This window comes from Pelophylax lessonae (genome assembly GCF_965119305.1).
Source record: "Pelophylax lessonae genome assembly, chromosome: 1".
NCBI classification, from domain to species: Eukaryota; Metazoa; Chordata; class Amphibia; order Anura; family Ranidae; genus Pelophylax; species Pelophylax lessonae.
Genome location: NC_138768.1, coordinates 31,824,071 through 31,837,325, shown reverse-complemented (window position 1 = coordinate 31,837,325; position 13,255 = coordinate 31,824,071). Strand labels below are relative to the sequence as shown.

The 13,255-nt window shown below is 45.9% G+C and overlaps 1 protein-coding gene across 1 annotated transcript in view; it reads right to left on the bottom strand.

The window, feature by feature from the left end:
• The window catches only part of LOC309567963 (vomeronasal type-2 receptor 26-like), a gene marked incomplete at both ends in the record, with an annotated part of 569,788 nt that extends 557,349 nt beyond the window's left edge, over nucleotides 1–12,439 (bottom strand). Inside the window, one exon of the mRNA XM_082273517.1 lies at nucleotides 12,222–12,439. Coding sequence (XP_082129643.1) covers nucleotides 12,222–12,439 — 218 coding nt within the window. The remainder of the gene's footprint in view (nucleotides 1–12,221) is intronic.
• Nucleotides 12,440–13,255: the final 816 nt, after the last annotated feature.

Here is a 13,255-nt window from a genome sequence, read left to right as displayed (position 1 = left end):
CCTGGCCTGGCGAGGATTAAGGCGCTGGGCAGACTGAAGGTATGACAGATTTTTGTGGTCAGTGTAGATGGTGATAGGATGAAGGGATCCTTCCAGGAGATGTCTCCATTCCTCTAGTGCCAACTTAATGGCTAGTAGTTCACGGTCTCCAATAGCATAGTTCCTTTCTGGAGGAGAAAAAGTTTTAGAGAAGAAGCCGCAGGTGATGTTTTTTCCTTTAGCGGACTTTTGAAGAAGGACCGCTCCGGCTCCAACAGAGGAGGCATCTACCTCCAGGAAGAACGGTTTCAGAGGATCGGGCCTAGTCAAGACTGGAGCGGAGGCGAAGGCGGACTTAAGGCAAGTAAAGGCTTCTTCAGCTTGGGGAGGCCAGGATCTCGGATTCGCTTCTTTCTTGGTTAGTGCCACAATAGGCGCCACGATAGTGGAGAAGTGGGGGATGAACTGGCGGTAGTAATTGGCGAATCCAAGGAAGCGCTGGATAGAGCGAAGTCCCGAGGGGCGTGGCCAATCCAAGACTGCGGAGAGCTTGTCGGGGTCCATTTGAAGACCTTGTCCAGAAACTAGGTATCCCAGAAACGGAAGACAGCTACGTTCAAAGAGACACTTTTCAATTTTGGCGTAGAGATGGTTAACACGGAGACGCTGGAGCACTTGACAAACATGGAGACGGTGTTCCTCCAGAGTGGAGGAGAAGATTAGTATGTCGTCAAGATAGACCACTACGCAGGTATACAACAAGTCCCAGAAGATCTCATTGACAAAGTCTTGAAAGACTGCAGGGGCATTGCACAGACCAAAAGGCATGACAAGATATTCGAAGTGGCCATCTCTGGTATTAAAAGCGGTTTTCCACTCATCTCCTTCACGGATTCTGATGAGATTATAAGCGCCACTGAGGTCAAGCTTAGTGAAGACCTTTGCTCCGCGCAGACGGTCAAAGAGCTCCGAGATGAGAGGCAGAGGGTAGCGATTCTTTAACGTGATTTTGTTAAGACCGCGGTAATCAATACATGGGCGTAGTGACCCATCCTTCTTGGCAACAAAGAAGAATCCTGCTCCGGCAGGAGAAGAAGACTTCCTGATGAAACCTTTCTTGAGATTCTCCTGAACGTACTCCGACATGGCCTTGGTTTCAGGAGCGGAGAGAGGGTAAATCCTGCCACGGGGTGGTGTGGTACCAGGAAGCAAGTCAATGGGGCAGTCGTAGGGTCTATGTGGTGGTAAGACCTCCGCCTGTTTTTTGCAAAAGACGTCAGTAAAGTCTTGATAGGCCTTAGGAAGGCCGAGCAATGGAGAGGAGATGGAAACTTGTCTAGTAGGTACCGACTTGAGGCAACGAGTGTGGCTGGTAGGGCCCCATGATTTAATGTCCCCAGAGGTCCAGTCGAGGGTAGGAGAGTGGCGCTGGAGCCAGGGCAAGCCAAGAAGGACGTCAGAAGTGCAGTTAGGCAGAACAAAAAATTCAATTGTCTCTTGGTGGAGAACCCCTATGGTCATGAGCACGGGTTCTGTGCGATAACGCACGGTGCAGTTCAGATTCTCTCCGTTAACTGTAGAAATAAAGAATGGCTTGATGAGACGGATAACAGGGATGCTAAACCGGTTGATGAAGGAGGCTTTAATGAAGTTTCCTGCAGAACCAGAGTCCAAGAAGGCCTCCGCAGGGAAGGAGACATTAGCGGCTGGGGAAATCCGTACTGGAACAATCAGGCGTGGAGAGGAAGAATTTACACCCAGTGACGCCTCTCCCACGTTCACTAGGTGCGAGCGTTTCCCTGACGCTGAGGACGAAGAGGACAGTCCTTTAAGAAGTGTTCAGAGCTCGCACAGTATAAACATAAGTTCTCGTTCCTCCGGCGAGACCTCTCTTGCTGGGTCAGGCGAGACCGATCCACTTGCATGGCCTCCTCGGCGGAAGGCACAGTAACAGGCTGCAAAGGATTCTGGAAGAGAGGAGCCAGGCGTGGGTATCGCCTGATGCGAACAAGATCTTTCTCCTGGCGGAGTTCCTGACGCCTTTCAATGTAGCACATATCTATGCGAGTAGCCAACTGGGTGAGTTCAGTCAGGGAGGCAGGTATCTCTTGTGCGGCCAGACAATCCTTGATATGGCTGGATAAACCTTTTTTAAAGGTCGCGCAGAGGACCTCGTTGTTCCAGGTCAATTCGGAGGCCAGAGTGCGAAACTGTATAGCATATTCGCCCACTGTGGAGTCTCCTTGGACGAGGTTTAGCAAGGCTGTTTCCGCGGATGAGGCACAAGCAGGTTCCTCGAAGACACTGCGGACTTCAGAAACGAAGGACTGGACGGAGGCAGTGGCAGGATCGTTGCGGTCCCAGAGCGGCGTGGCCCAGGCCAAGGCCTTCCCAGATAGTAAACTGACCACGAAGGCCACCTTAGACCATTCCATGGGAAACTGGTCTGCCAACTACTCCAGGTGCAGGGAACATTGGGACAAGAATCCCCGGCACATCTTAGAGTCCCCATCAAACTTGTCCGGGAGAGAGGTGGCCACAGACTGTGGTGGTGAAGCTGCTGCAGCATGGCGGTCAACTGTGCCAGCTGTTGACCTTGCTGAGCAATCTGCTGGGACTGCTGGGCAACCACAGTAGTGAGGTCAGCAAGACTAGGCAGCGGCACATCAGCGGGATCCATGGCCGGATCTACTGTCAGGATCCGGACTGGCGGCAGATGAAGACACTAGGGGTGGATCCTCTGTGTCAGTGAGGGGATGGCATGGACCGTACCAGGGGACCGGTTCTAAGTTGCTACTGGTTTTCACCAGAGCCCGCCGCAAGGCAGGATGGACTTGCTGCGGCGGTAGCAACCAGGTCGTGTCCTCCGGTAGCGGCTCTCCCTCATTGACAGCTGAGACAGGCGTGGTACAGGACAAGGCAAAGGCAAGGTCAGACATAGCAGAAGGTCAGGGCAGGCGGCAAAGGTTCGTAGTCAGGAGCAACGGCAAAGGTCAGATACACAGGCAGGGCAATACACAAAATGCTTTCTCAGGGCACTAAGGCAACAAGATCCGGCAAGGACAGGAAGGGGAAGTGGGTTTATATAAGATTTGTACTGATTGGACCAGGCACCAATTAGTGGTGCACTGGCCCTTTAAATCTTAGAGCAGCGGCGCGCGCGCGCCCTAGGGGGCGGGGCCGCGTGCGCCGGGAGGAGGACAGGACTGGACCCGGCGTGCGCCGGGAGGAAGAGAGGACAGGACCCGGCAGGTCAGTGCCTTGGGACACAGGGAGACAGCGCTCACGGTCGGGGACGATGACTGGAGCGCTGCTGCCCACAGGACTCCACGAGCGCTCCGGGGAAGCCACGGGACCCGGAGCGCTCGGCGTTACACTATCTCACTGTTTACTATGCTCATTAGTCCCCTTCCTGCACCATAGTTGCAAATTATATTTTTGCCTGTATTTGTTTGTTTGCTTATCTTATATCCTTCCTACATTGAGGCTTGTCCAGTCTGTATATCATGCCACACTAGCAGCTGCGTCCGCACATATTTCTGTTATTTCCTTCATTATAAAAATTCAATAAAAAATGTATTAAAAAAAAAAAAAAGAGAGAAATTAGGGCTATGTTCACACTATTGCCATGACAGACATCGCATGTGATGCGCACCACATTGCTGTGCAGATCACATGCAATGTCTATGTGATGCAAATTCAGCCATACAGTTTGTTTGGTTGAATTTGCATCAAATTTGGACTAAAATGGTGAAGGACCCTTTTTTTGGTCAGTACTAGAATTGGATCCGATTTCTGCACCATTTCACATTTTGCACTGCGTTCTGTGAACCAATATGGGGGTGTCATTAACTTTACATTGATACCCGCAGCGGTTCGCAGAGGGCATTGTGAACTGCCTGCAAGCGACATGCGATGTGGGAATCTGCACTGTAATGTCATTGGTTCCCACATTGCATAAGGGTAAACCCAGCCTAAAAGTGAACTTAAAAATAATAAATCTGAAAGAAAGACATAAGTAAAGTAAAAAAATATATAAAGAGTCACAGTTGATATGCTTAAGCACTTACAAAATATGTGCAGCTAGGAATGGTAACTGTCACCTGTATAACACATATTGGAGGAGAGAAATAGTTATATTACAATATTTATGGTTACTCTATTTATGGAAAGCGTCACTTAAGGACGTTTGTTTTCGTGGGTGCATGTAATTTTTAAGATTGACATGTTCAGTATCTATTTACTAGACACAATATCCCCTTTTATAGTAAATAAATAAATAAATAAATACATTTTAATAAATAATTATATATATATATACGCATATACAGGTGCATCTCATAAAATTTACTTATCAACAAAAAGTTAATTTATTTCAGTAATTCAATTCAAAAAGCAACTGTTTATAGTGTTTATAGTGTATGATAATAGAGGTTAGGCAGGTAGTTAGTGGATAGTGTATTTCCCATAGATGCCAATAAGCACTGAAAGCTGAAAATTGGTCTAGGCAGGAAGGGGGTGAAAGTGCCCTATATTTAAGTGGTTAAGGGAAACTCCATGCCAAAATTAAAAGATAAAACGGTACGGGGTCCCCCCCAAAATCTATACCAGGCCCTTCGGGTCTGGTACATATTTTAAGGGGAACCCCACACCAAACAAAAACAGCCCTGCAGGCCTGGATGGGGGGGGGGACGAGTGAGCGCCCCCTCTTGAACCATACCAGGTCGCTTGCCCTCATCATGGTGAGGGTGCTTTGGTGTGCCCCCCAAAGCACCTTGTCCCCATGTTGATGGGGACAAGGGCCTCTTCCCGACAACCCTGGGCTGTGGTTGTGGGGGTCTGCGGGTGGGGGGCCGGATCCCACCCCCCCCATGTAAATGGGTATTGAGTACATCATACCCTTACCCATTCACCAAAAAAGTGTACTAAAAAAATAAACACAAAAGCCAGTTTTTGACAAGTCCTTTATTAAAAAAAAATAGTGTCCCCCAATGTAAATCCATTGTCAATCACGACGCCCACCGCACCCAAAAAACAGAAACAAAACACAAAGATGCTCCCGCCTTTTCAGAGGCCTCCCGGCGAATGAGGCGCTTGGGCTGTAGCAGCTCTTTTGTAGGCAAGGGGCGGAGACACCCGGTTACATCACCCGGTGGCACCGCCCCCTTCTGGCGTTACGTGAGAATACATTACAGCCGTGAGCAAGTTTATATGAAATTTTTTTCCTTTAGAAATGTTAGTATTGCTGCAGCAGGCTCCATACATTGTACAAATGCACCACTTTGCAGACACATTAAGGGGACCCCCCAGGCACGATATTTAAAGGAATTTTTCATTTTTATTGTTTCACTTTAAGCATTATTAAAATCACTGCTCCAGTAAAAATGATGGTTTAAAAAAAAAAAGTTTGCATTGATACTTGTCCACCAGGGCAGTACCCGGACCCCCATACACTTTTTGTGGCAATAACTTGCATATTAGCCTTTAAAATGAGGACTTGCATGTTCGCTAGAACTTTTTCCCTGTTCGAGATGTTCTGGTGCGAACCGAACAGGGGGGTGTTCGGCCCATCACTATTTTTAATACAGAAATGTTGACTTACTGAAAAGTACAGTATGTCCATGTACAGTATAGTATGCACTCAATACTTGGAAAGGGCTCCTTTTGCTCCTTTTTCTCCTTCTGCATCAATGTGGCGTGGCATGGAGGTGATGAGCCTGCGGCACTGCTGACGTGTTATTGGAGCCCAGGTTGCTTTGATAGTGGCCTTCAGCTCATCTGCATTGTTGGGTCAGGTGTCTCTCATCTTCCTCTAGGCTATATCTACAGATTCTCTATGGGGTTTAGGTCAGGCGAGTTTGCTAGCCAATCAAGCACCATGATACCATGATCATTAAACCAGGTATTGGTAGTTTTGGCAGTGTGGACAGGTACCAAGCCCTGCTGGAAAATTAAATCAAACTCTCCATAAAGCTGGTCCTCAGAGGGAAGCATGAAGTGCTCTAGAATTTCCTGCTAGAGGGCTGTGCTGACTTTGAACTTGATAAAACCCAGTGGACCAACACCAGCAGATGACATGGCTCCCCAAATCCTCACTCACTATGGAAAATTTTGCATTTCATTTGAAAATCAAGGTCTCAGAGTCTGGAGAAGGCAGAGAGTGGAGAGGCACAGAATCCAAGTTGAATGAGGTCAAGTGTGAAGTTTCCACAGTCAGTGATGATTTGGGGAGCCGTGTCATCTGCTGGTGTTGACCCACTGTGTTTTATCAAGTTCAAAGTAAGCTGCCTACATTGCAAAAAGTACCAATACCTGGTTTAATGATCATGATATCACTCTGCTTGATTGGCCAGTAAACCTGCCTGACCTAAATCCCATAGAGAATCTGTGGGGTATTGTTAAGAGGAAGATGAGAGACACCAGACCCAACAATGCAGACGAGCTGAAGGCCACTATCAAAGCAACCTGGGCTTCCATTACACCTCAGCAGTGCCACAGGCTGATCCATGCCACGCCGCATTGATGCAGTAATTCATGCAAAAGGAGCCCCGACCAAGTATTGAGTGCATACTATACTGTATATGGACAGACTTTTCACTAAGCCAACATTTCTGTATTAAAAAATCCTTTTTAATTATTGGTCTTATGTAATATTCTAATTTTCTGAGATACTGAATTTTGGGGTGTCACTAGCTGTAAGCCATAATCATCAAAATTAAATGAAAGAAAATGCTTGAAATACATCACTCTTTTGTAATGAATCTACCGTATATACTCGAGTATAAGCCAAGTTTTTCAGCACATTTTTTTGTGCTGAAAACGTCCCCCTCGGCTTATACTCGAGTCAAGGAAAAAAAAAAAATTTCCTGTCCGCTCCGACGGGTTTAAGGTTTAAAAATGGCGCCGCCCGTCGCATACATGTCACCGCACACGCGCCGCCGCCGCTCGTGTAATTTCGGCTATTCCCGGCGCCGCTCGGGAGAGGCCGGGAATAGCCGAAAGTATACGAGCGGCGGCGGCGGCGCGTGCGCAATGACGTGTCGGCGCCGGGCAGGCGCCATTTTTAAAATGAAGGCGCCTCTGGAACAGGTAAGTGAAACAGCTTCACTACCTGCCATTATGCAGGGCTGCGGGCACACTACAAGGGATGCAGTGCTGCGGGCATGGTCCACATGTATCATGCCCACAGCACTGCATCTCCTGTAGTATGCCCACAACCCCGGATCCTCTTGCACCATGCCAGTACCCTGCATTCTCCTGCACCATGCCAGTACCCTGCATTCTCCTGCACCATGCCAGTACCCTGTATTCTCCTGCATCATGCCAGTACCCTGCATTCTCCTGCACCATGCCAGTACCCTGCATTCTCCTGTACCATGCCAGTACCCTGCATTCTCCTGCACCATGCCACTACCCTGCATTCTCCTGTACCATGCCAGTACCCTGCATTCTCCTGCACCATGCCAGTCACCCTGCATTCTCCTGCACCATGCCAGTCACCCTGCATTCTCCTGTACCATGCCAGTACCCTGCATTCTCCTGCACCATGCCAGTCACCCTGCATTCTCCTGCACCATGCCAGTCACCCTGCATTCTCCTGCACCATGCCAGTCACCCTGCATTCTCCTGTACCATGCCAGTCACCCTGCATTCTCCTGTACCATGCCAGTACCCTGCATTCTCCTGCACCATGCCAGTCACCCTGCATTCTCCTGCACCATGCCAGTCACCCTGCATTCTCCTGCACCATGCCAGTCACCCTGCATTCTCCTGTACCATGCCCGCCGCCCTGCATTCTCACCCTAGGCTTATACTCGAGTCAATGATTTTCCCATCTTTTTGTGGTAAAAGTAGGGGTCTCGGCTTATACTCGGGTCGGCTTATACTCGAGTATATACGGTATATAGTATATGAGTTTCTCTTTTTAAATTGAATTACTGAAATAAATACATTTTTTGATGATATTCTAATTCTATGAGATGCACCTGTATATTGTTTTGTGAGTAATAAAAAAAATGTCAGTGTATTTATTTTTTATTTTTTTACTGAAAATATAGGTTTGATACACAATTCCACAGATGCAACATAAAGATTTAGAATTATCGTCATTTATTTCTACAGGTTCTCTGCTTTCGGAAATATTCTGTATAATGTTTGGGGAGCTCAAAGTAATTTTCAGGTCTAAAATTTGAATTTTCCCATGTGTGTCAAAACATTAAAATCAAACTCCAGGCAGATAATAAAATACATCAATGAAAAGCATACACGGGAGCTGTTTTACCTGCCAAAAGATTTATATTTCTGTCCATCCAGTTCTGATATTTACACAGCTCTGTGATATACAGGACAGGACTGGAGACCTGATTTTTCTCTGCTGCAGTTCAGAAACACTTACGCGGCCTCTGCTTCAAGGGGTTGTCTAGAGGCCTCACCCCAGTACCGTTGTTTAGAGCCGACAGTCAGCTTTCTTGTAAAAACAACCAATGTAACTACGTAGCTGCTTGGTTGTTATTACAAGGAGCAGGAGGGGACGTCCCCACCTTCCGCTGCCTTTTGCGGCTCACCTAGGTATCCCGTCCCACCGAAAGACCCGGGCGACCAGCCGGCACGTCCGCTGGCTGTCCGAAGACCCGAACAAATCCGGATTTGGCTTTGATCGGGTCTCTGATGTAGAAACCCGGAAGCGATGTCATGACAGATTTAAAAAAAAATGACAGTATTCAAAACAGCCAAACTTGGTGTTTTGAATGCTTTTAAGTGCAGAGGAGGGATTTGGGCTCTATTAGACCCCAGATCCCTCCATAAAGAGCCCCGGGCACTGCCTATTACTGTCACAAGGGATGTTTACATTACTTGTGACATAAATAAAAGTCATCTTTTTTTTTTTTTTTAAAGGGACAGTGTAAAAATAAATAAAATAAATGTAAATAAATAAGAAAAATGAAAAGCGCCCGTCCCTTCTTGCTCGAGCGCAGAAGGGAACGCATACATAAGCCGCACTGGCATATGTAAACGATGTTCAAACCGCACATGTGAATAATCTCTTTGATCATTAGAGTGAGAGCGATAATTCTAGCACAAGCCCTTCTCTGTAACTCTAAACAGGTAACTGTTAGAATTTTTTAAAGTGTTGCCTATGGAGATTTTTAAGTACTGTAGTTAGTCACCACTCCACAGGTGTGCGCAATTTCAAAGCATGACATGTTAGGGATCTATTTACTCGGTATAACATCATCTTTCACATTATATGACAAAATTGGGCTAACTTAAGGCTGCATTCACATGTCAGCTTATAATCGCGGGCAGAACCGCCGCGGTTCCGCCCGCGATTCGGAGATTTATTGCAAATCGCGGGACGCCTAGCGTTGCCCGTTGATTTGCAATAGCCCCCCCAAACGCCGAGCGATGTTGCCGCGATTTACGCCCGCCGAATCGCGGCAACACCGCGCAAACAAAATCGCGGGACGCAATACGCTCCAAAGAAGCTCTTGTACTTTTTTGGAGCGTATTGCGTCCCGCGATTTTGTTTGCGCGATGTTGCCGCGATTCGGCGGGCGTAAATCGCGACAACAACGCTCGGCGTTTGGGGGGCTATTGCAAATCAACGGGCAACGCTAGGCGTCCCGCGATTATAAGCTGACATGTGAATGCAGCCTTACTGTTTTGTTTTTTATTTTTTTAATTCATTAAAGTGTATTTGAAAGACAGCTGTGTATATTCTGCTATACTATGACCAATGTTTATTGCACACTTGCTATGTTTTCAGAGTATTTTTCTATGCAATATATTTTTATATATAGATGCGATGTTACATTGTTGACCTGTGTAAAAGTTAATTTTTTTTTTTGTATTGACTTTCTAATAAAATCTTTTGTAAACAAAAAAGAAAGACAGCTGCGCAAATGCCTTGTGAAATAAAATATTGCAACGATCGCCATTTTATTCTCTAGGGTCTCTGCTAAAAAAAAAAAATAGATATAATGTTTGGGAGTTCTAAGTAATTTTCTAGCAAAAAATACTGATTTTTAACTTGTAAGCAACAAATGTCAGAAAAAGGCATGGAGGGGTTAAACCAGTGTAATGATGTACTACTGAATACGGAGATGCGTTCATTTGTGTCTTTTATAACTGCCTGCGGCTCAGATTTCAGACCTTTAAACATACCTAAAGGACAGGAAAACAATTTAGTAAATTAACCCTCAGCTCTGCCCTGTGTTTGAGTTTGTAAAAAAAAAAAATAATAATAACAGCACAGATTGCATGTCTGGTGCTATAAAGAATGGAAACAGAACAATTGGAATTAAACTGTGAGTGCATTTAACACTTTCTGCAAAAACATTTCCCTTCCTCTAGAGGAAATTATTATTAATTTTTTTACACACATGGTAAAATCTGCATTTTTTATGCCTAAAATTACCTAATACACCCAGAACAGAATATATTTTCTGAAAGCAGAGGCCTTATAAAACAAAAATCAGTGAATTCTGACAGTGAAGAGTCCCGCTTTCAGAATACAGCGGTGTCCTTTTATGAAATGGAGATGAGCAGTGATCCTGCTGATCACAGCTCATTTCCGATCATTCTCAGTTTATGAAACAGAAATGATCAGCGGAGAACATGTTCTTCGCTGATCATCTCTTCACATAAGAACAGGGGCGGACTGACCATTCGGGGATTAGGGCACTGCCCGAGGGCCCATGGTCAGTAGGGGGGCCCCATGAGAGGCTACACACTACAGAAAGAAGCCAGGAACTTCCATGCAGGCTATGCTGTGGTAGATATTTAAATGCCCACTCTATGTGGCTGAGCTGCAATTTGTAGGTGGGGCTTTGTGTGACTTGAGTGTGGACACAGGGGGCCCCATGATCTCTGATTGCCCAGGGGCCCCATGAGTTGTCAGTTCACCCCTGCATGGGAATCTGTCATTGACTGACACAGAAACAGCTAGGTTATGAAGCTGCGATCTCTGCACTTCACTGGCGATCTGGGCCAGAATTCACACTCCCAGATTCACCAGCCTGGAGCTTGTGAAGCTGGGAGTGAAGACAGAATCGGGGAAGAAGGAAGATTATTGACATCCGTCTTCCTCGTTCAGACCCCCCTACACAGTAATCATGTCCCCCTGCCATATTTATGTATATATATACATGTATATATATATATATACACACACATACATGTAGATATATATTTAATGTGTATATATATATATAAAATGTATGCCTGTGTGTATTCAGTATATATATATATATATATATATATATATATTTATGTAAGGGGACTATTATTTATTAACATTAGTGGGGATTGTGTACTCAGCAGTGATAATTTATCACTGCTTGTTAGCCCCGGTTCACACTTTTGCGATGCGGGAAGGCTGCGAATTCGCAGCCTGTTCCCACATCGCAAACGCACCCCCGGCAGTTCACACTGCCATATGCGATACGCTGGGGGTGTCAATGTAATCTTACCGACACCCCCAATTTGATCGCATATCGCAGTGCGATCTTGCAGTTTGCACAGGATCGGATCGCACAAGTGTGAACCGCTGTGCGATCCGATCCTGATGCAGCTGCAAAAAAGGGTCCCTGTGCGTGTTTGCGGCGGGTGCGGTGCGAATTTAGCCATACAAAGTGCATGGCTAAACTCGCACCGCACAGCCGATCGCATGTAATGAAGGAGCAGTGCGCTCCGACATTACATGCGAACCGGCTCTAAAAGCGCATCGGGGATTTTCATACTACTGTAATCTCGCTTTGTCTCACGAGATTACAGGCGCTCCCATTCACTTCTACACAGATCTCCGAGAAAACAGTTCTCCTCTGATCACCCTGGGAGAACTGAAGTTCTCCGCTTCATAAAAAGGGTGCCAGAGGTGATCATTTTCCTCGGAGAACTGCAGAGAAGCCAACAGAGAAAAAAATTCACCCGTTCATAAAAGTACACCAATGTCTCAGTGGGGAGGATTCCTCCATCTACCTGGCTGGGAAAAAAAAAAGAAATCATCCATTGACAGTATTAAAGTGATCACTTTTACAGCAACAAAAAACAAAACAAAACAAAAAAAGGTAATAGATCAGTTTGCATGTAAATGAGCAGACATTTTATATACATTATATACTGTACAGTCTTATAATATTTCCATCATGTGTATTTCTTCCAATCATTGTGTAAAGTCCTATTTGTTGTTCTTTGTCACCCTGATCACTTTTTTTTCTCTTCCTAGCAAGTAAGTTACATACCTGTATAGCTTTTCTTCCGGTGAATTTAGATCTTCTTTTTTTGACCTCACAGTGAACACTCCTCCAATGATCAAATCTCCATCCTGAAAATATTGGAATCCATCAAATACATCAGTAAAATGAAGGGTACAGGCTGGACTCTGCATTCCTGATCTCAAGAGTGTCACACATTGCAGGATCACACAGAACTGGAAGATGAAGGTAAATGATACACCCATAGCTCCGATCACTGGATTCTTCTTTAATTAGCGTGAAGTCTATTGTGACACAGACCTCTGCACCATGTGTATCACAATGACAATACGATGAGCTGGCTCCTCTCCTCTCTTTTTATACAGTTCAGTACTATACATCTCTATCTGTTCTCAATATACCAACATCATCTTCTTCTTTCTACTTTTAGTTGTTTGTGCAGATAGTTTATTTGTGAGTGGTTATGTTTAGTCCTCTATTATTTATATAATTTTAACAACTCTAAACTAAGACACTTTATTACTTTATTTAAATAAACAAAAAAATATACTGTATGCCAAATAAATCATACAATTGAAATACACATGTAGTACCAGATAATATCATATTGATCCTTCCACTTATATTAACCGCTTGCCGACCGCCGCAAGTAGATTCACTGCGGCGGTCAGCCCCTGCCAGGCAGAGTGACGTTAATTAACGTCACTAGCCTGGGAGGGTCTGGGGAGCGAGCGTGCGCCGTCGGAGGCGCGCTCCCGCGCGGTCACGGACCCCCCCCCGCACGTGTGACCAGCAGACCCGATGTCCGCCGGTCACTCGGCGATCGTCGGGGGAGAGGGAGAAAGTCAGGCAGCTTGTGTAAACAAGCCACCTGTCATTCTCCTCGCTGTAAAGACACTGATCACACGGATCTACTATGTAGATCCGTTGATCAGTGTCCTTACAGCTCAAGCCACAGCCAATCACAGTAGAAAGCACGCCCCTAGGGACACACACAGCCCCTCCCTCCCAAATAAAGTTAACCCCTTCACTACCAGTGTATTTTTACAGTAACAGTGCAT